This window comes from Odocoileus virginianus, chromosome 6 (genome assembly GCF_023699985.2).
Source record: "Odocoileus virginianus isolate 20LAN1187 ecotype Illinois chromosome 6, Ovbor_1.2, whole genome shotgun sequence".
Taxonomy (NCBI): Eukaryota; Metazoa; Chordata; class Mammalia; order Artiodactyla; family Cervidae; genus Odocoileus; species Odocoileus virginianus.
Genome location: NC_069679.1, coordinates 5,573,763 through 5,597,298, shown reverse-complemented (window position 1 = coordinate 5,597,298; position 23,536 = coordinate 5,573,763). Strand labels below are relative to the sequence as shown.

The following is a 23,536-nucleotide window of genomic DNA, read 5'->3' as shown; positions in this document are numbered from 1 at the left end:
ATAGGCTTTACCAGCGTGCCAGCGGACCAAAAAAAAAAGGGTTAAAAATTCCTGATTGGTTTGCTGCAGTGCTTTCTGTGAAGATGTTGTATGATTGGTGAATAACTGGTCATTTACCTTGTTTTGTACAGTGGTTTTAAAAAGTGTGGTCCTCAAACCAGCAGTATCAGCATCATCTGGGAACTTGTTAGAAATGCATTCTTGGGTCCCACCTCATACCCTCTCAATCAGAACTAGGGAAGATCCTCTGCAATCTGTGGTTTAACAAGCCCTCCAGGTGATTCTAATGCATGCCCAAGTTTGGGAACCAGTGGTTTAGTATTTACAGCATCATGTTGGTGTAGCCCTTAGATTATAGAATGTTAAAACACCACTTCAGTACCATACTATCAGGGCCAGCAAAGAAATTCTTAAATTTAGAAGTCTAAATGACATGAACATGTTTTTTAAATTTTATTTTCTGTGGTGACTGTGTAGTTTGGTTTCATATGTTACCTCATAAGTTATTTCAAGTGAAGGACTTATTTTTCTTTCTATTCAAGTAGATTTTAAAAGAATCAGGTTCATAATTTTTACTTCTCTTAAATTCCCAAAGATAATTTCCTTTCAGCTTATTTTCTAATAGTATTAGATACTGTACATTGTTAAATACTATTTTAAAAGATATAAGTGGAAAATAATACACTATATGTGAAACTTCAGGTATAAATTTTGTTCTAAACATGAGTACAAATATAACATCCAAGTACAAATATAAAGGTTGTTATAATTGTGGGGTTTTTTTGTGAATACATCATGAAAATTCAGTTAAAAAATGACACTTGTTACATAGATTATAGTAAATTATTGTATTATGCTATCTTTCATTTAATGGATGTTCTCAAGCACACACAAAATAGAACACTGAACCCCCAAATACCCAGCCCCAAGGTACATTCAGCTTTCTGCATTCTTGATTTCATCTATCCCTCTCCCCCATAACTGTCTAAACTTGCTTTTTAGAGGGACATAGTCTTTAAATCATACTATGTCCTTGAAAAAACATTAATGTTTAGCTTAAATTTCATAAACTGTATCTCTCTAACAAGAGTCAGTTCAGTTCAGTCACTCAGTCGTGTCCGATTCTCTGCGACCCCATGGACTGCAGCACACCAGGCCTCCCTGTCCATCACCAGCTCTCGGAGTTTACTCAAACTCATGTCCATTGAGTCATCACCAACTCAGTGGCATCACCAATGAGAGAGTAATGGCTAACACAGTTTATTGCAAAACATGGAAATGTTACACTTGAGAAAATTTGAAATGTCTTGAAAATGTTACTTACAAGGAATGCATCAAAATTTTTTCCCCTCAATATTCAAGCTTAATAGTGTTAAAATTTTACACTTTTTGGGTTAGGGACTGGGATGTCATAATCCTTTTTTGGTGTTCTTTGTGAATTTATATAGAAATGAAAATTTTTTTCCTCTTGTTTGTATCTTTGCTGAGTAATTTGGTGGGTTCATTTTTGTGCTTTGTGGAATTTGAGATGGCCTACGGTGATAAGTTATTCAGTGTAAAACGAGTTGGAAAATGGGAGGGAGTTGTATAACTAAGCAATTGTTTTGAATTGTTTTACCTACATAATTTAAAACCAGTTTTTGCATTTGAATACAACATATACAAGAGTGTATCTTTTAAAAAGCCGTAACAAGTGTAGAAATTAAATCCTGAGTTGTGAATTGTGCAGGGAATAAAATGAGGGAGGCAAAATCAGCTTCTTAAATTTATCTAAGTGTTCATCATCACCACCACCACCGGCGGCCTCGCCCCCAGTGTTGTTTAATCACCTCCTAATAGCAGTCTGGTAAACTGCTGGGAAACTTGCTTCATGGCCAATGTACATTATTAGCTTTTGCAAGATTCTAAGTAGCTCTAGGGTATTGAGGTCTGTGGAATTTTGTTTAACTTATGACCATTCAATTTTCTTGTATAGAGAGCAGTCTTTTATTTATTTTATTTATTTTTTTGGGGGGGAGCAGTCTTTTAAAGACCAACTTGGGAAATAACTGCCTCACAGTCTGGAGTATGGCTCTTTTGCCATTGACTATAATTTATATGGGGGGTTATTTTGTATTTGTATGCAGAGAAGCAGGAGTCCGCAAACTATGATCCCATAGAACAGATCCAGACACCTATTTGTTTACATTTTGTTTGTTCTTGTTGGTAGATACAAGACATATAATACTGTAGAACATAAGTGCCCTTGTTCCCCTACAAGTGAGGCGAGTGTTGAACTACTTATCTCTCACACTTTGAAAGGGCCATTAATTGTTGTCTCTGTTCTTTCCTCACTTCTAAAGCACAGGTCTTGCCAGTATTTGAGGATGGTGTCTTTGTACTATTGCTGTGAAAACTGTTAACTTTTTCAACTTCCTTGCTTAAGGGATTTTTGTTTCCAGGGGATTTATTGAAGGCATGTTAATGTTTGATGTGTAGACTAAATAAATTTCATTGTATTTTCAGGTATTTCTTGTAGTCGTATTCATATACCGGTTTTAGGAAGGCTTGGGACCTTTGAAACTCAGGTTCTACGAAGAGCTCCTTTTAGAGCTTTTACAGAAACACCAGCATACTTTGCCTCAAGAGATGGGATAAGTAAAGATGGCTCTGGAGATGGAAATAAGGTATTTTATCTTTATTGGCATCTATATACATATTTTAGTTCATTTAAACAAATATAATAGTTCTCATTTAAATAAATATAATAGTACTCTGTATTTCATTGGTTATATGTTTTTGTTGTTGTTTGGTTTCTAAGTTGTATCCCACTGTTTGTGACCCCATGGACTGTAGCCCACCAGGTGACTCTCTCCTGCATTTCCCAGGCAAGAATATTGGAGTGAGTTGCCATTCCCTTCTCCAGGAGATCTGCCCGACCCAGGGATCAAACCTGTGTCTCCTGCATTGCAGGCAGATTCTTTGCTGCTGAATCAGCAGGGAAGCCCATGTTTTCTGTAGGAAATATAAAATGATATGAAGAATTTTATGTATTTTTATTTCGTGTATCAGCCTGAACCATAAAATTATTTGATAAGCATTTCATTGGTCAGCAGTAATTAAAATTTCTAACACCCCAACACAGTAAAGAAGCTTCATTAAATAATGTATGTAGTCAGTCTGATGGTTGGTTGGATTAAGAATAGCCATCCTTTTCTGCTTCAACACAGCTCTTAAAACTCATGATAATATAAACCTTACTTCATCCTCTAGCTAAAAATCTTGGATATCTGTATGACTTAATGGTGGGCTACTCTGTAGCTCATTTGAAAAGACCCTGATGCTGGGAAAGATTGAAGGCTGGAGGAGAAGGGGACGGAAGAGGATGAGATGGTTGGATGGCATCACTGACTCAATGGACATGAGTTTGAGCAAACTCTGGGAGTTGGTGATGGACAGGGAGGCCTGGCGTGCTGCAGTCCATGGGGTCGCAAAGAGTCTGACACGACTGAGTGACTGAACTGAACTGAACTGAACTCTGTGGCTAGGAAGTAAATGATTGGTAACTATTAGGTCAGTGAATAATCATGTTTTTTATTATGCAAATTTGACTAACACTTGAGTTATTAATATGTGTGAGACAAAATGCTGGGTGTTTTCATATACACACTTATCCTAACAGTGCCCCTCTAAAGTAGGTGAAATGATCACCCCCCCCCCCCCTTTTTTTTGAGAGATGACAAAAGTTAGATTTAAGAAAGTTGAGTCACTACTTGTCATGGTAATAACTCTCAATTCAATTTCATAGTAAGTTTTTTAGTTACTAGTGCTTATTGATTTTTTTTTTCCTCTAGTATTTACTGTCATTGAAAAAAAGCTAATTATTATACATGCTTTACATGCTGGATCATACCATGTAAAGAAGGGAAACAGTAAATATGTTTTTACTAGAACTGGTTTTTTTATAATATTAATTACAAACAATATAAACATATATTTAAATACAAACTTAAAGTTACATAGTGGTTGCCTGAAAGTAATAATTGACACTTTTTCTTTTCTTGCACAAACATTAGAAATCAGCAAGTGAGGGAAGCAGTAAGAAATCAGGCTCTGGGAATTCTGGGAAAGGTGGAAACCAGCTTCGCTGTCCTAAATGTGGCGACTTATGCACACACGTAGAGACCTTCGTGTGTAAGTATTACTTCTGTTCTTCTTTTTCCCTGCCTTTTCTATAAATCATAAATTGCACAGAAATATATACATTATACCTTATATACATCAGAATTATTTTTCCCCTGAACTTACAATAGTCTTTCTTATAGTCACCAGATACTAAAACTCCCCTGGACTAGTAATGCTTTGAACTATTATGGTATAAGATAATTAAAAAAAAAAATAAGAAAACTCTTTCCTTCTTTGTTTTGCTTGTGTGTGTTAGTTGCTCAGTCGTGTCCAGCTCTTTGTGACTCTGTGGACTGTAGCCCACCAGGCTCCTCTGTCCATGGAATTCTCCAGGTAAGAATACTGGAGTGGGTTGCCATTCCCTTCTCCAGGGTATCTTCCCGACCCAGGGATCGAACCTGGGTCTTCTGCATTGCAGGTGAATTCTTTACCATTTGAGCCACCTGGCTCAATTTTAATTGATAAACAATTATTAATGGTTAAGCTGTGTTGAGACGAGCCCCAAGAGGCAGGCTATATGCTGAGGAATGGAATGGCTGGGTGAGATGGTAACTGTTTAGCTTTTTAAGGGACTGCTGTAGATGTTCCTAACAAAGTATAAGGGCTTCCCTGGTAGCTCAGCTGGTAAAGAATCTGCCTGCAATGTGGGAGATTCCAGTTCTATTCCTGGGTCAGGAAGATCCCCTGGAGAGGGGATAGGCTACCCACTCCTGTATTCTTGGGCTTCCCTGGTCATTCAGATGGAAAAGAATTGACTTGCAATATGGGAGACCCGGGTTTTATCCCTGTGTTTCGAAGATCCCCTGGAGAAGGGAATGGCAACCCACTCCAGTATCCTTGCCTGGAGAACCTCCATGGACAGAGGAGCCTGGGGGGCTACAGTCTGTGTGGTCACAAAGAGTGGGACATGACTGAGTGACTTTACAGCACATAGATGTCCCATTTTACAACCCCACTAACAAGGTAGGTTATAAGGGTTCTAATTTCTTTACATCCTCCACATTTATGTCTTTTTTTTTTTTAATTATAGCCATCATAGGAATAGGAAGTGGTATTAATAGCTCATCATGGTTGTGATCTACATTTCCCTAATGACTAGATGTTAAATATCTTTTCATGTGCTTATTGACTATTTGTATGTCTTCTTTGGAGAAGACTACACTTTCTGTCCATTTTTAGGTTGGGTTATCTTTTTCTTTTGTGTGTGTGTGTGGGTTATCTGTTTATTGTTGTGGTGGAAGAGTTCTTTATTCTGAATACTGGGCCCTTATCTAGATTCGTGATTTGCAAATATTTTTCTTATCCTATGGGTAGTTCTTTATTTTTAAATGCTATATAGGAGTCGGTTAACTTTTACTATAGAGACCAAATAGTAAATATTTTAGACTTTATGGGCCATATGGTCTCTGTTGTGACTTTTCTCCTTTGTTGTTACCATGCAAAAATGACCATAGACAGTGTAAAGGAGTGAAATTGGCTGTATTCCAATCAAGTTTTGTGTCTGACACTGAAATTTGAGTTTCATTAACTATCGTCATTTTTTTAAATGTAAAAGCTGTTCTTAGCTCATTGATCTTCCTGTACATATTTCATCTCACAAATATGTTTATAGTGATTTTTATGTTTTCTTATAGTGGTACCACTGTTGCTTGACTGACTTTGTTGAAATAAAATACCATTTCTGTTGGTCCCATTATGAGTATTGAGAAAATCATCAGAAATTTAAATAATATCTAAGATTGTTGATTATAAGGATATATATTAATTTTTGTTTGCCCTTTTAAAAAATAACTTTATGAATAGTGTCCCTAGTTTTATTTAAGGTAGAGCCTTTAGTTGTGGGATTTTTTATTTTGGGCTTTTCTTGGGATTTTAAAAAAATTTCTTATTTAACTTAAGGGGGAAATTGAGGTATAATTTACATACAGACAAGGAAAGAAAATGCATGGATTCTAAGTGTACAGTGTGATGGATATACATACCAATATTCACAGCACCCCAGAAGGTTCCCTCATGTTCTTTCCCAGTCACTAACCTCTTTTCTCTGAATGTAACCACTACCTTGACTTTCATCACTGGATATTGGTTTTGCCTGTTTTTGTACTTCATTTAAACAGTTATTTTTGGATGGAGCTTTTAGTTTTTATTTTTATGTATATAATACTTTTTGAAGGCTTACTGTAATTATCTGTCTCATAGAATGAGGATAAACTTTTATGCAGTGGTTTGGAGATTTTATCTTTGACCCTAAAACTTTTTCAGGATTATGAAGAACTTTCATTTAAACAAATATCCTGAAAAAGTTTTTACTAAGGTAATCTTTCATCTGTTGTTGATATACTATACAAGCATGTTTATTGGCATCAGTATTCTGTTTGTAAAGGAATATAGAATACCTGTAGTAATCATTTCAAGTGAGGTTTATTTATCCCCTGAAAATTTAACAAAATCAGATTTTGCCCCTTGTTATTAGGAGTAAAAAGTATGCATTACAATGTTTGTTTACTTGTTTTTCTGAAATAGCATTTTGATAAGTTGAACTTGGTTGTATGTTGAATGTGTTTCAGTGTAAAACAGTATTGCAAATATCAGGTAGAATTTAAGCAACCCTTCATAGAGGAATGAGGAATAAGCAAAGAGGAATGTTTTTTTGTCGCTGTTTCTCTTTCCCTTTGACCTAATTTCTTCAGAGAAATATTTTGTTCTTGTGTTCTCAGGCCAGATTTTCCGGTGACACAGCCTGAACTAGATTAGAGGCTTCCCTGCCCTTTAATCCTTGCCCTGTTTACTGCCATCAGTAACAATTATAAACTGGTGCCCGGTCAAAATATAAAGCCACTGTCTTTTCCATTGGTGGGAATTGGTGATAATGAATTTTGACTTGTGTTAATCAAAAGTACTTGAAATAGCTTGATCTTTTTCCTTAGGGAAGCCTTACTAGGTGATTGATGAATGGAATACAGAAGTGATCCCTCATCTAGTTTAAAATTTGTGGCTAGAATTTGTCCAGAATGTATATTTTTGATTGGCTTTTTGTTTAAGAGCAGACATTAATAATTAAATTGGTTGCATTAATAAATTTATTTTTTAAATGTGGTATTGTCTATTTGTGTGTGTGTGTGTGTGTCTTTTTGTCTATTTTTTTAAACTTCGATTATTTTGTGAAGATTGAGGTGTGGCTTGCCAGTGCAGTTTTTTTAGTAATCTGTGGATAGATAGTTATAATATTCCCAAAGGACAGCGATTCCCATAGTTTAAAAAAATCCTTTTTCTTTGCTTTTGTTTAGTTAGGTTATACAAAGGTAACACCAAAATGTATTACTAGACCTACCAACATCTAACTAATTCCTGTGTATATTTTGCTCTGAATCTGTTAATAGTCTATATGGGATTCTCTACCATGCTGCTTTCTGAGGTCCTTGGTTACCATTAGTGGAATTAGGCTTGGAGAAGATTAAGAATATGTGCCTGTATCCGAAAAGAGAAAAAAGAGGAAATCACTTTTGTTTTAAACACAGGATATCTATAGTGATGCCTTGGAACTGAGAAACCCATTTCATCTTCACTTTTAACTGCCCTGCACAGTTTCCAAAAGCTGTATGATTATATTTTGTTAGTTTCTTAGTGTTTTTTTTTTTTTTTTTTAATGTATTTATTTGACGGTGTTGGGTCTTGGTTGCAGCATACGGGATCTGTGTTGCAGGATACGGGTTCTGTGTTGCCTCATATGGGATCTTGCGTTGTTCACGGACTCTCCAGCTGTGGTGCATGGCCTTAGCTCCCCCATGACATGTGGGATCTTACTTCCCTGACCAGGGGTTGAGCCTGTGTCCCCTGCATTGCAAGGCAGATTCTTAACCCCTGGACCATCAGGGAAGTCCCAGTTTCTTAGTGGTTTTTAGGTCAAAGAAATAGGAATTAGTGGAATAAAGATAGAAAGGTATGAAATAATTTTATGTATTTACCAAGTCAAGGTCTTAAAAATGCTCACAAGTTTGAAAAGAACCTTAAGAATGTATATATATTTTACATTTTTTAGGGATTAAAATGGATTTTTCTCTTTCAACTTTTGTGTTTGTAATTTCTTGTAGTAAAATGTTAATTTTATTACAGATTAATTTATTTGTACTTTTTTCCCACAGTTTATTCATTCTAGTATTTGAATAAAATAATACAGTGGTAGTTTTAAAAATTAACTTTAGCGAATTCCCTGGTAATGGTTAGATGACACCCCACTTTCACTGCCAAGGGCCCGGGTTCAGTCCTTTGCTGGGGAACTAAGATCTTGCGAACTTTGCAGTGTACCCGCCCCCCCCCCCCCCCACAAAAGAAAAACCCAAAACTTTAGTGAATGGAGAAGTCGAAAGAATTTCAACCAGTCTTTTCTCTAGATAAAATCTGTCACACCTAGCTGAAATGAATAGAATGTAGTTTACTGAACTCACGTTTATCATCTATTTTAGGTACAAATTAGGCTGGCTGTTGTGACTAGTGGAGTGAACTACAAGTTTTTCGTCAAGTACATAGGTTTGAATTTTCAACAAGTCTTTAAAGTTAAATAGTATTTGAGTTATTTTTCTCTGTCCTTTTACAGCATCCACCCGCTTTGTGAAGTGTGAAAAATGTCATCATTTTTTTGTTGTGTTATCAGAAGCAGACTCAAAGAAAAGCATAATTAAAGAACCTGAATCAGCTGCAGAAGCTGTAAAATTGGCATTCCAACAGAAACCACCTCCTCCCCCCAAGAAGGTATAAGTCCTCACTCAGTGTTATAAACATTTTATATTGAAAATTTCATCGCTCCTCTCTCTCCAGTTTATATTGAATCTTAATACTAGTATCTAAACAAGTTTTGTAAGTTCTTTATAATATAGGCTGTGTCTGGCTAAATTTTTACTAATATTTGATACTTGAAATTTAGGTATAGGGTGCATTGCTGTTTTCCCATATCATGATTATTGTATTCATAGCAATGAAATACAGCTGATGATTATTAGTGTTAATACTAAGTTAATCTGAAATGATACCCTGAAAATAGAACAGCTGGGGATTTGTTTTTGTTAGTTTGGGTCCCTAAATAACAGCAGCCTGCAATTTTTCCCTCTTAAATTAATCTACTTTATTAGAGATAAAACAGCCTCAGACTAACAATAGAAGCAAGTATTTTTTCATGACCGGTGTGCCAGGGCACTCCTATATAACATTGTGACTTTTGTGGTGTTGGCGCTTTCTTGAAGTCTCAGGTGGATTGTGATTTAATGTGAGACACAGCAGAGTATACCACCAGCTTCATTGGGTACTTGGTGTGTGCTTTCTGGGGAGGAGGAGCCCTGCTCCTGGGCTGTGTTATCTCTGGCCACGTTTCAGGTGGTATTTGCACACTTGTTATTTCTCACCCTCTGCTTTCTTTGACTTTTTAGATACCAGTGCATTTGTTTCTGCAAATGTGCTAAATCATGGGTGTAATTCATGAGGAATGATGATTTTTAAAAACCATAGCAACATATATATGGTCAACCATTACAGAATTTGTTATGTAAAAATAATGGGGGAAAATATAGCTGTTAAGCTTTGTGTTCCTCACTAATTTGTGTAGACTTCAGAATCTGAGTCAGAGTTCTAGAGAATAAAGTTCTAGAAAATAACTCTCTTGAGGAGTTGGTGAATATTAGCAGTTAACTTCTGTTAACTAAAAGCTGAAAGAATTTACCCTAGGTACTAAGCCATTGGCAATAACCAAATTTCATATAGAGCTTTAGTTTCTACCAAGAATAAAAGTTTTAGATTGCCATTTAGATAAATGCATAGCTTTAAAGTTAATATCTGAGAAAAAGCTAAATGTTTGTGAGTATTAAAGCACATTGATACTGGTGGTATAATGATTTTTGAGTATATAATGCCTATTTTATTCTTAAAAGTTTTATTCTTAAAAATTCTTAAAGAGATAGGAATACCAGACCACCTTACCTGCCTCCTGAGAAATCTGTATGCAGGTCAAGAAGCAACAGTTAGAACTGGACATGGAACAACAGACTGGTTCCAAGTCGGGAAAGGAGTACATCAAAGCTGTATATTGTCACCCTGCTTATTTAACTTATATGCAGAGTACATCATGTGAAATGCTGAGCTAGATGAAGCAAAAGCTGGAATCAAGATTGCCGGGAGAAATATTAATAACCTCCGATATGCAGATGACACCACCCTTATGGCAGAAAGTGAAGGAGAACTAAAGAGCCTCTTGATGAAAGAGGAGAGTGAAAAAACTGTCTTAAAACTCAACATTCAGAAAACTAAGATCATGGCATCCGGTCCATCACTTCACGGCAAATAGATGGGGAAACAATGGAAACAGTGACAGACTTTATTTTCTTGGGCTCCAAAATCACTGTGAATGGTGACTGCAGCCAGGAAATTAAAAGACACTTGCTCCTTGGAAGAAGAGCTATGAGCAACCTAGACAGCATATTAAAAAGCAGAGAATTACTTTGTCGACAAAAGTCTGTTTAGTCAGAGCTATGGTTTTCCCAGTAGTCATGTGTGGATATGAGAGTTAGACTATAAAGAAAGCTGAGCACTGAAGAATTGATGTTTTTGAACTATGGTGTTGGAGAAGACTCTTGAGAGTCCCTTGGACTGCAAGGAGATCCAACCAGTCAGTCTTAAGGGAAATCAGTCCTGAATATTCATTGGAAGGACTGATGCTAAAGCTGAAACTGCAATACTTTGGCCACCTGATGCGAAGAACTGGCTCCCTGGAAAAGACACTGATGCTGAGAAAGATTGAGGGCAGGAGGAAAAGGAGACAACAGAGGAAGAGATGGTTGGATGGCATCACTCACTCAATGGACATGAGTTTGAGCAAACTCTGGGAGTTGGTGATGGACAGGGAAGCCTGGTGTGCTGTAGTCCATGGGGTTGCAAAGAGTTGGACATGATTGAGCAGCTGAACTGAACTGAACTGAATGCCTATTTTGAAAAAATTTGTTTTATGATCTTTGTGAATAATAATATTCATATGATTGAAAGGGGTATAAAAAAGATTTTTAAAATTGATTTCATTAATGATAACAGCTTTAGACCCATGGTAGCAAGTGTAGGTATTCTAATTGACTTTAATACTAACTTTCAAAAATTAGGATCATTGGCATTGTTTACAGAATAGAAACTGGCATAGCACTGGAAAAGTACAGGAATAATTGTTAAGCTAGAGAACAAATGAATGGTGTGTTGTATCTTTAAGGTTTGGGGCCTCTGAAATCATTGCTGCATAATGTATCATGCCCTTGGCATTTTGTTTTGAATGAGAGTCTTTGTTCAAATTTAAAACTGTAAGCAGATGAGTTCAGTATATAAGACTTCCCTGTGGTCCCGTGGTTAACTCCGCAGTTCCACTGCAGGGGACACAGGTTCCATCCCTGGTAGGAAAGTTCTTCCTGCTGTGTGGTGCCGCCGCCCCCCACCCCCCCCCCCCCCCCCGAAAAAAAAAAGTGCTCGGTATTTAACTCTAATGTGTATATATTGTGATGACTTACAGTAAATTGTTCATTTCTAATCATTTTTCAGATTTATAACTACCTCGACAAGTACGTTGTTGGCCAGTCATTTGCCAAGAAGGTGCTTTCAGTAGCTGTATACAATCATTACAAGAGAATATATAATAATATCCCAGCTAATCTGAGACAGCAAGCAGAAGTTGAGAAGCAGACATCATTAACACCTAGAGGTTAGTGTTTTGATAATTGACCAAAATAGAGATTACTGTACTTGGAGGTAATCCTTATTTGCAGCTCTTTGCTTTGGTCTTAAAATACTTGTATAGTACAGTACAGCATTTTTCAAAATACAGGTTGCTTCCCATTAGTGGTTCATGAAATCATTACAGTTCATTTCCAACAGCATTTAAAAAAGAGAGTTGATAAGTGTGAGTAGAAAATCCCAGAGTCTGTTAACTTGTTAAGTATTATTTCTTAAAACTTTTTTTTTGGGTATATGTGCTTGGGTTCTCGTATACAAATTGAGACATCATTTTTGAGTTGTAGACTTGACCACAGGTAGTTCTTGTTGACTAGATCATCGCAGTGTTCTGTATACAACTCTTGAGTTCTTCTCTTTGGGGTTCAGGACACAGAACTTAATTTTCCTAAGTCAGAGATGTATGGAAATGGTACCTCTTATAGAACATATTCAGCCCTCTTTCTCTTTTGGCCTCAGCTACACAGTGCAAGGTTCAGGGCAAATTTGTAAGTGATTCAAAGTATAGTTCCTATTAATGATAGATTCTAATGCACCAATGTACTGTGTAATGGCAACTTACTATGGACATGTATATGTTATATTAACAGAATGATTTTATTTAAAAAACTATGAATACAGTAAAATGTAAATAAGGGTGGTTTTTTTTTTGGCTGCTGCTAGGGAGCTGTAATTTTGGAGTTGTCCTACAGATATCTATTGTTTACATTCTTTTAGCTATGTTATAATTTTATGGAGTTTTGCTAAGTACTTTTAGTATTACATTACTTTTAGTAGGTACTAATATTATAATTTACTGCCTTAATGAAGACACTTGTTCACTGCTTGAACTTACTGCGAAGTATTTACATAGTAGGATCAATTACTTTTTTAGCAAGTATAAAGTATAGTAACTGATGAAGGACCTGGAACGTTTATGACTTATAAGGTCCAAATATTGTTGTTTGGTCATGGAGCAAAATAATTTTTCTGATTCCTTCAGTCAACAAATTAATAGTTAAGCTCTTCTAGGTGCTGCAAAAGCAAATGGTTATATGGTCTTTATAATATGAAGGATTTAAATTCTTATTGAAGACCTAAATTACTACATTTCTTTTCTTAAAATAAATAGCAACTTTGTATTTGACAGATGTGAATATTGGCAACTATACAGCCATCATTAAGCATGTTTGGGTTTTTTTTTTAATACAGAAAAGAGGTAGCATATAAATTCTTTCATAATTTATAGAAAGCTGAAAAAACATTAATGAACATATTCTTTATATTTGGAAGAGGGCAAGAAGTGGAATACTCCTTGTTTGTTCCCCTAAATTAAGCAAATATATAATATTTTCATGTTGCCATTTTCATCCTCTTTCTTAGAGTTAGAAATAAGAAGACGGGAGGATGAGTACAGATTTACAAGTAAGTGGCCGCTCTTCAGGTCCTCCTCTGTAATCATTCTTCCTTTTTAGATTTACCTCAGTGAAGTTTGTCAGCACTAGTTGTAGATATGTACTTGTTTGTGTATTACTAAGAAAGGCATTGTATATTATCTAAACTTGTTTGTTATACATGGCATATATAACTTTGGAACAGTTTCATAGCTAATTTGTGTAGTTAATAGATGTTGGGTTGTTTTAGATATTTGATTTTATCTTTTCTATTGTGATATTTCTTATAATGTAAAGAAATAAGCATTGTATGTAGTTTTTCTCTATAAATCTAGATCTGCATATTAACAAAAGTTGTGTTTTTAAAAATTTGTACCTTGAATGTTATATCCTTTTTTTCCTTAAAAAAAAAAAAAAAATTTTAAGTTAATCTGCCTGTAAGTGACAGATTTTAAGGAAGGTATATTATCTTTCGGCTACTCTTAGCCAGAAACTACATTGTTTATTTTTTGGTGTTTATGAAACTTAGTGTAGGCTTACAAATTATGCATAACCTCCAGCTCACTATTGAGAGCTCTAGACTGCCCCTAAAAGCATCAGGTGGTCTGATGGACGGTACGGAATGACCTGATACACCAGTGATAGTGGCCATTCTGATGTCTTACACTCATTTCTTTGGAGGTGGAGATAGCTGCTACACAAAGAAAGGGTGAAGGTTCCAAAGTTACCAGAAAAAGATTCATGTTGTCACAAAAGACAAAGTAGATAAACCAGTGTGAACATTTTCCACTTAAAAGTTTGATAAGTTTACATTTGCCTTTGAACCAAACAGTATTATACATCTAATATTTGAACATCAGAATATTGTACTGTATATTCAGGATGAGCCATGAGAACATAATGAGTTCAGCAACTCTGGCATGAGATTTATTACATGTAATAAAATATGCTGTCATTATATATTCATAATTTTGGGCAGGTGGCTGGTGAAACTAGTATGAATTAGTAAAGTCTATCATAGTGATTTAATACAAATGTTAACAAGTAATAGTATTTAAGGACGTAAGCAAAATAATTTGTAATTACATGTATTGATTGACTTAGAAATTAATATTTTTAGAGCTTATGTAGAATTTACTTTCATATATAATTTAGTCTTCTCCTATGTGGGGTATTAGGTTCTAATGTCAGGATATTGGGCCAAAGTCATATATAGTTAAAATATTCTTGGAAATTCCTTTCGAAATCACATATTAGAGATCACTATGTGTCTCTTTAACATTTTAAGACTGATGGTTTCTTCCCCTCATCATTGGAACATAAATTTTTCTGATGTTAAATACCAGATGAACTAGTTGGCTTGCATATAAGGGCTATGTTATACAGATACTTACACACTAGGAAAATAGTAATACTAAAAGTAAATTCTTCCAAAGCACATGTAAAACTATCTGCCAGGCACTGTTTTAAGCACTTTACACATATATACTCATTTCATCTTCCCAAGCCTATTAGACAGAAACGATTATTTTCACCACCATTTTACATATAAGAAAGTTGAAGCACAGAAATTTTAAATTTTGCCCAGGGCCCTATTGCTCCATACAACTAACTATTCTAGCCTGCTTACTTCATAGTCCTCATTATAAAGAGCTGCTTAGGCAGTAGGAGATGTGCATGAACAGAGACTTAGCTGAAAGAACAGGAGTGTTTTCTCAAGTTTACCCTGGGGCATATTTCCATAAATGGAATGACAAACATCATTTGTTCTGTACTATTTAAACTATTCCTCATTTTTAAAAAACTTAAATCATAAAGTTGAATATATGTGTCATGTGATTCCACTGTAGGTAATATGCTTCTTACAATTTTGTTCAAGTTACCTAAATCATCTTTTCCCCATTGGGCAGACCTATTCTTCAGCCAAGCACCTCCTTCAGTTCAGTTCAGTTCAGTCGCTCAGTCGTGTCCGACTCTTTGCAACCCCATGAATCGGAGCACACCAAGCCTCCCTGTCCATCACCAACTCCCGGAGTCCACCCAGACCCATGTCCATCGAGTCGGTGCTGCCTTCCAGCCATCTCATCCTCTGTCGTCCCCTTCTCCTCCTGCCCCCAGTCCCTCCCAGCATCAGGGTCTTTTCTGATGAGTCAACTCTTTGCATGAGGTGGCCAAAGTATTGGAGTTTCAGCTTCAGCATCAGTCCTTCCAGTGAACACCCAGGACTGACCTCCTTCAGGATGGACGAGTTGGATCTCCTTGCACCTCCTTATGCTGTCACAGTTCCTAACTAGATTTTGCTGAAATTTAAAAAGAAAAGTTTTTTTTTTTTTTTTTAAATTTTTTTTTGCTTGGTAGGGGACAGCTAGCTAACTGAAAACTGTATTTTTTTTAACCTGATCTGAATTGTAATGAGGCATAGCATTGTGCATTATTCACTGACCATTAACCCTCAAATGTAGTACAGTTTAATTAAATTCAAATGTTTGTTTAATGCCTATTTTTGGTGAAGAGAATAACCCTTTACCAAAGGATGTGACCCAAAGATAGTTTGAAAATGACAGCCAGATGGAACAGGATTTCAGTAGTATGTTTGCTGAACATCTGTCTGTTGGTTTGCTTAAAATAATAAAGTATTGGAAAATACTGATATTCTCAGAAACAAGTTACAACTAAATCTAGAAAATATAGACATATGATACGAGCCCAGGTACTTTAAATGCTGAGAGCCAGGAAATGTGGATATTTACAAATCTAGCTAGTTGAAAAGAGTATTGGGATTCTTTCCTTCAGCTGAGAGGGTTAGAATAAGATTTTTTAAAAAAGGGATCCAGCTGATAAACTCTTGGTTCACCAGCACTATAATTCCCGTATAATTAACATTGTAAGTCTGATAAAGGAAAGGCAGTGATCCAGTTGAGATCCTGTAAAATCAGAAATTCAGGCAGGACCAGGGATAATGAGTCTTACTGTACTTGGTGTCTCTGGTAGACTCACAGCAGCATTTTTAAGTGTGGAAGAGGTTGTAGAGCATTTCACTAAGGAAGCAGGCTCAGTAAGGCCAAGTGACTTGCCTTGTTCCTGTGATAGAGCTGAGACTAGAACCCAAGCTTTCTGTTTCTCAGTGCAATGTTTTTTACCCTTCCTCTACGACACTGTTTCTTTTCATTTGTACAAATATATGTACATATACTTTTGTCTTTCAGAGTGCCTCCAAATCAGTTGCATTTTGTTCTTAAACCTCCAGTCATGTGTTTAAAATTGATAGGCAGGTGTTAGCCATTTTATAGATTAGGGCACAGAAACACAAAGTGTGTATGATGATATAGCTCAGGATCATATAGCTATTCAGAGGCAAAGAAAGGACCAAATTTCTGAAGCTTTCTGACTCCTGACACTGTTCTCCTTCTGTGATACTGCCTTCTTTTCAGTAAAAGGATATTCTTCATACAGTTTATATAAGTAAGGAACGTAAAAAAAATACATTTCCTTTGCCTGAGGTTCTGTGAATAATCATCATGTATTACACATTTGTCGTTAGATAATTTGAGGCTTCCTTCTCTTTTAGGTAAGAAAATGTCAGAATATTTATTTTTTTCTGAATAAGTAATTGGTTTTAGATGTAAGGTTTTATTGGGCATTTTTTCAAGTGAAAGCAAATGAAGCTCTGATACCTTTGGCATTTTTTCAGAGTTGCTTCAAATTGCTGGAATCAGTCCACATGGTAATGCTTTAGGAGCATCAGTGCAGCAACAGGTAAATCAACAAATACCTCAGGAGAAACGAGGAGGTGAAGTATTGGATTCTTCCCATGATGACATCAAACTTGAAAAGAGTAATATTTTGCTGCTTGGACCAACTGGGTCAGGTAGATAACTTACTTAAAAATTTACCACTCACTTAAGAGAATAGAATATAAATGTAGCCAGTGTCTTCTGACTGGGGGTTCTCACTCTTAAGAAGCAAACCTGAGGCCCGTTGTTACTGCTTCTGTTCACAGGTAAAACTCTTCTGGCACAGACTCTCGCTAAATGCCTTGATGTCCCTTTTGCTATCTGTGACTGCACCACTTTGACTCAGGCTGGATATGTCGGTGAAGATATTGAGTCTGTGATTGCCAAGTTGCTCCAGGATGCCAATTATAATGTAGAAAAAGCACAACAAGGTATGTCTCAGCAAGTTTGTCTGCCCTCAGACACAGTCTGTTGAGGAATCAGTCTAATAGCAAGAGATAATATATTTTTTGTTTTGAGTCAAGGAGTAAAATTCAGTAACTATATAAAAGTAGCTGTGTTTAAGTTTTCTAGTGTACTGAGGGCCACAAAGTTTGCTTTGTCTTATTGTCATAAGGTGGCAATACTACTACAGTGAAAACAGGCCAAATTATTTATTCCATTCTGTTCTAACTTTCCTCCAGACTCCTAATGCTGAAATGGGTTGGGGGAGGGGGGAAAGATAAGTGCAACAGAGTGCAAGATGTATACAGAAACATATTAACTTGTCTGCCTAGGAAGTGTCATAGATGCTACATTTCTCCTTCCCTCTCTATCATCTCTCCTTGTTTACATGGAGAGCTTGACAGCTTCCTGTCCAAAATCTTTAAGACAAGAATATAGATGGAAAAAATAAGCTGAAGTTTAGCTAGTACCAGCCCTGTATCCACCTTTTGCTTTCACGCTGTACCTCTATCTCTGCTTCTTGGAATAAAGAAACTGAAAACATTAGTGGGTAGCTAACCATAATAGTCATAGAGAATTGGTAATCTTACCCAAGTGTTATTTTTACCCAAATGATGTAAGAATAAATTATAAAACGTTTACACAAAATGATGTGTGGAAAAGTTGGCAGTATATTTTTATTGTATTAAACTATTGCATATATTGTGTTAAAGATTAAATACCTTGCTCTCTAGCTACCTAGGCTTTTAAAGCTTAGGTTGTCTTATGTATGTCTTTTTCATATTATAAATAGAATTCTCCTTAAATTATAGGAATTGTCTTTCTGGATGAAGTAGATAAGATTGGCAGTGTGCCAGGCATTCATCAGTTACGGGATGTAGGTGGAGAAGGCGTTCAGCAAGTAAGCAGTTGAATATTTTGTTCAAGCCCACTAAAAGGAAGGGAATACATCAACCTCCCAAATATTGTACGTTTGGTTTCACATTCAATTAGATTCTGTTTTATTTCTCCCACTCTAAACTTCCCAGACTATTTAGTTCAGATCCTAAGAGAAAGCTGTTGGCGATTTTAAATACCTAATTACCTTTGTTAGGAAATTAAAGATATTTTAAAGAAGTAAATGAAATTTAATTTTTGTTGGCTTATTCCACCAAGACCCAGTTAAACATTTCTAAAGGACACTTGAAGAAAGTTCTGATTCTAACTAGGCATAAATGAACTATGTACGTGTATTTTATTCTTTTCACTTAGTTAGAAGATAAAATAGTGCTCTATTCCTTGTAGAGTCATAATTAAAGTCATAATGATCTATTGATTAACTTGACTTTTTACTGGTAACTAATTATGACATAAACTACAGGGTAAGGAAAATTGCTTTTGTTTTTTGACCAGGACATAGAGAGGTCCAATCACACATATAAAATGTGCTAGGTAATGTTTTTTTATAAAGGTATTTCAAAATACAGCTATTCTCAAAGTTTAACACTGAAAGTAGAGTAGAATTTTAGTAGAAAGACAAATCTTCAAATATATTCAAATTTTGAATGTTCCTATGTGGTTGGATAGCATTTTAGAGAGTCCTAATTCTGTCTTTATGTTAGAATTATGCCTTTACCATCAAAAACAACCTCTCAGGTTGATTGTTTTCTGAATGCATCAGGAGTCCTACACTATTCCAGATAAATTTATGAATAATTAAATATGATAGTATATTAGATTTTCATGTTAGTTATAGAAATGTGGAGGTGTTCTTCAGTTGTGCTCATTGACCATACCCACATATTATTTTCCCCATTGAATCCCATTATCTAAAGTATAATAAATAATACACTTATATAATGATGCCATAAATCATTTTTTCTTTATTTAGGGCTTATTAAAACTATTGGAAGGCACAATAGTCAATGTTCCAGAAAAGAATTCCCGTAAGCTACGTGGAGAAACGGTACAAGTCGATACAACAAACATTCTGTTTGTTGCGTCTGGTGCTTTCAATGGTTTGGACAGAATCATCAGCAGGAGGAAAAATGAAAAGGTAAGTTTTTCTGAATAGTTACTAGGAGAGCATTTAAAGTTAGAGGATAGACCCTCAGTTTCTAATCTTGTATCTGCTTTCTCCCAGTTAGGTTTTTCTTAGAGTATACCAGAAATATATTCCTAGTTATTTTTTAAATTTCAGAGTAGTGATTTGGAAGAATTCTAAATATCATCTTTATATTGGCATTTTTAAAGTGTGACTTGATGATTTTGATTGTATATTCATCTGAGTTTTTTTATTATTTGAGGTAACTGCCAAATCAGTAAAATTTCTACTCATTTCTCTTTCCCAGTTCACTAGAGCACACAATAAAGAGCTTATCTTCATTGCCCCTGCCCATATAGTCTTCATAGATCGCTGCTGACATTCACAAGTGGAGGAAAGTAGTTTGGAGGTCGAGGAAGGGTTGTGATCTCAATTTATAGATATTTCTTAAACATTCTTATAAGCCTTGATTTTAGCTGGAATTTATTTTTTCATATCCTCAAGGTTCATGCCCAGTACCTACTTACGATAAAACATAATATCAATATAGTGGCAAGAAGCCCCAAAACATGCCTATTTTCCATGCTTTTGTGTTTTACATAATAGCTACAAATGATACCTTTTCTATAATATGTTCTACCTAAATGAATGTCTCATAGATCACCTCTTTTCTGTATTGCCTGCTCTGTCTCCTTGGCCTTACATGTTTAATAGCAGTTCACTTGAGTTTTTTAGTTTGGTGGTAGTAGCTACTAAAGTAGCAGTTTAGTAGTAAAAAAATGGCCCTGCTGGTGGAGCAGTTGCCTGCCGTCATTCCTTTGCATAGCCTAGATGAGAAACCTCTTGTAAGCCTACCAGCTGAGCCGTGTAGGGCTATCACCTCTCAGCATCAGACCTTATTCAGCGTGGATAAGATTCAGTTCAGTCGCTCAGTCGTGTCCGACTCTTTGCTACCCCATGAACTGCAGCTTGCCAGGCTTCCCTGTTAGATTTTTATTTTTCATATTAATCAATTTGTGTTTTTCTTGCTTTTGAAATTCTGCACAAGTTAGCCTAAAAAAATTAGAAGAAGTTATTTCTTCGTATGTGCATGCACATGTGTGGGTATGAGAGAGATGGGGGAGGGTGGGAGATAGAACTTTATATTCGAAATTCTGTAACCAAAAGCAAGGACCATATTCTTATATTTATTTATAATTCATATAATTATTTATAATTCATATAAGTCACTTCCTTTGTGAGGACCTTCTTGGTCACTTCCTACCCTCCCTTCCCAGATTATGCCTCTTTTCTTCCTTTCCACTGCTAAGGTTTCCTGTACAGTTGTCCTTCATTGCAGTTATGATGCTTTAATATCTTCATATGTTCTCAGACTTAGAGAATGAACCAGAGGGGAGGATGGGGGTAAGGAATAGTTAGGGAGTTTGGGATGGACATGTTCAGTTCAGTTGCTCAGTTGTGTCTGACTCTTTACGACCCCGTGGACTGAAGCACGCCAGGCTTCCCTGTCGATCATCAACTCCCAGAGCTTGCTCAAACTCATGTCCGTTGAGCCAGTGATACCATCCAACCATCCCATCCTCTGTTGTCCCCTTCTCCTCCTGCCTTCAATCTTTTCCAGCATCAGGGTCTTTTCCAGTGAGTGAGTTCTTCGCATCAGGTGGTCAAAGTATTGGAGTTTCAGCTTCAGCATCAGTCCTTCCAATGAATATTCAGGACTGATTTCCTTTAGGATTGACTGGTTTGATCTCCTTACAGTCCAAGGGACTCTCAAAAGTCTTATCCAGTACCACAGTTCAAAAGAATCAATTCTTCAGCACTTAGCTTTCTTTATAGTCCAACTCTCACATCCATACATTACTACTGGAAAAACCATAGCTTTGACTAGACAGACCTTTGTCGGCAAAGTAGTCTCTGCTTTTTAATGTGCTGTCTAGGTTGGTCATAGCTTTTCTTCCAAGGAGCAAGTATCTTTTAATATCATGTCTGCAGTCACCATCTGCAGTGATTTTAGAGACCAAGAAAAAGTCTCTCACTGTTTCCATTGTTTCTCCATGTATTTGCCACGAAGTGATGGGACCTATTGCCATGATCTTTGTTTTTTGATTGTTGAGTTTTAAGCCAACTTTTTCACTCTCCTCTTTCACTTTCATCAAGAGGCTCTTTAGTTCTTCACTTTCTGCCATAAGGGTGGTGTCATCTGCGTGTCATCTGGGTGGATATGTACACACTGCTATATTTAGAATGGATAACCAACAAGACCCTACTATATAGCACACAGAACTCTGCTCAGTGTTATGTGCCAGCCTGGATGGGAGGGGAGCTTGGGGGAGAATGGATACATGTATATGTATGGCCAACTCCCTTTGCTGTTCCCCTTAAACTATCACAACACAGATAATCAACTACCCCAATACAAAATAAAAAATTAAAAAAAAAAAATTTTTTAATGTGTTCTCACTATAAATAAACACCTTTAAGTTAGGATAAGGACTGTCTTCAGGTTTATATCCCCAGTGTTTTATAATAATGCTTAATAAATGTTTATATATATATTTATAATATATATAAACCTTACACATGGACATCACCAAATGGTCAATACCAAAATCAGATTGATTACATTTTTTGTAACCGAAGATGGTGAAGTCAGCAAAAACAAGACTTGGAGCTGACTGTGGCTCAGATTGTTAGCTTCTCTGCAAAATTCAAGCTTAACCTAAAGAAAGAGGGTAAAACCAACAGGCCAGTCAGGTACAACTTAAATCTCCTATGAATAACAGTGGAGGTGATGCATAGATTCAAGGGATTAGATCTAGTAAACTAGAGTGACTGAGGAACTATGGACAGAGCTTGGTAATATTGTTCAGGAGACTGAACAAAACCATCCCAAAGAAAAAGAAAAGCAAGAAAGCTAAGTGGTTGTCTGAGCAGGCTTTACAAATAGCTGAAGAAAGAAGAGACGCAAAAAGCAAGGGAGAAAGGGAAAGTTACATCCAACTAAATGCAGAGTTCTAGAAAATAACAAAAGAGAGACAAGAAGACCTTCTTCAATGAACAATACAAAGAAATAGAGGAAAAACAGCAGAAGGGGAAAGACTAGAGATCTCCTTAAGAAAATTGGAAATATCAGAGGAACACTTCATCCAGAGATAGGCACAATACAGGACAGAAACAGGTAAAGATCTAATAGAAGCAGAAGAGTTCAAGAAGAGATGGAAAGAATATGTATAAGAACTGTATAAAAAAGATCTTAATGACCTGGATAACCATGATGGTGTTGGTGTGGTCACTCACTCAGAGCCAGACATCCTGGAGTGTGAAGTCAAGTGGGCCTTAGGAAGCACTGCTGCCAATACAGCTAGTGGAGGTGATGAAATTCCAGCAGAGCTATTTAAAATCCTAAAAGATGGTGCTCTCGAAGTGCTGCACTCAGTATGTCAGCATATTTGGAAAACTCATCCTTGGCCACAGGTCTGGAAAGGTCCATCCTCATCCCAGTTCCCAAGAAAAAGGGCAGTGCTAAAGAATGGTAAACCACCAGACATTCATCCCAGTTCCCAAGAAGGGCAGTACTAAAGAACGGTAAACCGCCAGACACTCATCCCAGTTCCCAAGAAGGACAGTGCTAAAGAACGGTAAACCGCCAGACACTCATCCCAGTTCCCAAGAAGGGCGGTGCTAAAGAACGGTAAACCGCCAGACACTCATCCCAGTTCCCAAGAAGGGCAGTGCTAAAGAACGGTAAACCGCCAGACACTCATCCCAGTTCCCAAGAAGGACGGTGCTAAAGAACGGTAAACCGCCAGCCACTCATCCCAGTTCCCAAGAAGGGCGGTGCTAAAGAACGGTAAACCGCCAGCCACTCATCCCAGTTCCCAAGAAGGGCGGTGCTAAGGAACGGTAAACCGCCAGCCACTCATCCCAGTTCCCAAGAAGGGCGGTGCTAAGGAACGGTAAACCGCCAGCCACTCATCCCAGTTCCCAAGAAGGGCGGTGCTAAGGAACGGTAAACCGCCAGCCACTCATCCCAGTTCCCAAGAAGG

The 23,536-nt window shown here is 36.6% G+C and overlaps 1 protein-coding gene across 2 annotated transcripts in view; it reads left to right on the top strand.

Moving 5' to 3' along the window:
• The window catches only part of CLPX (caseinolytic mitochondrial matrix peptidase chaperone subunit X), a 36,774-nt gene that overhangs the window by 4,041 nt on the left and 9,197 nt on the right, over window positions 1-23,536 (top strand). The window contains exons 2-10 of one of the 2 annotated variants that reach the window (XM_070468630.1): window positions 2,506-2,666; window positions 4,056-4,173; window positions 8,759-8,913; window positions 11,728-11,887; window positions 13,279-13,320; window positions 16,981-17,157; window positions 17,290-17,454; window positions 18,280-18,368; window positions 19,338-19,502. In XM_070468630.1, the coding sequence (XP_070324731.1) occupies window positions 2,506-2,666; window positions 4,056-4,173; window positions 8,759-8,913; window positions 11,728-11,887; window positions 13,279-13,320; window positions 16,981-17,157; window positions 17,290-17,454; window positions 18,280-18,368; window positions 19,338-19,502 (1,232 nt within the window). The remainder of the gene's footprint in view (window positions 1-2,505; window positions 2,667-4,055; window positions 4,174-8,758; window positions 8,914-11,727; window positions 11,888-13,278; window positions 13,321-16,980; window positions 17,158-17,289; window positions 17,455-18,279; window positions 18,369-19,337; window positions 19,503-23,536) is intronic. The other variant, XM_070468631.1, reaches the window with a different exon arrangement.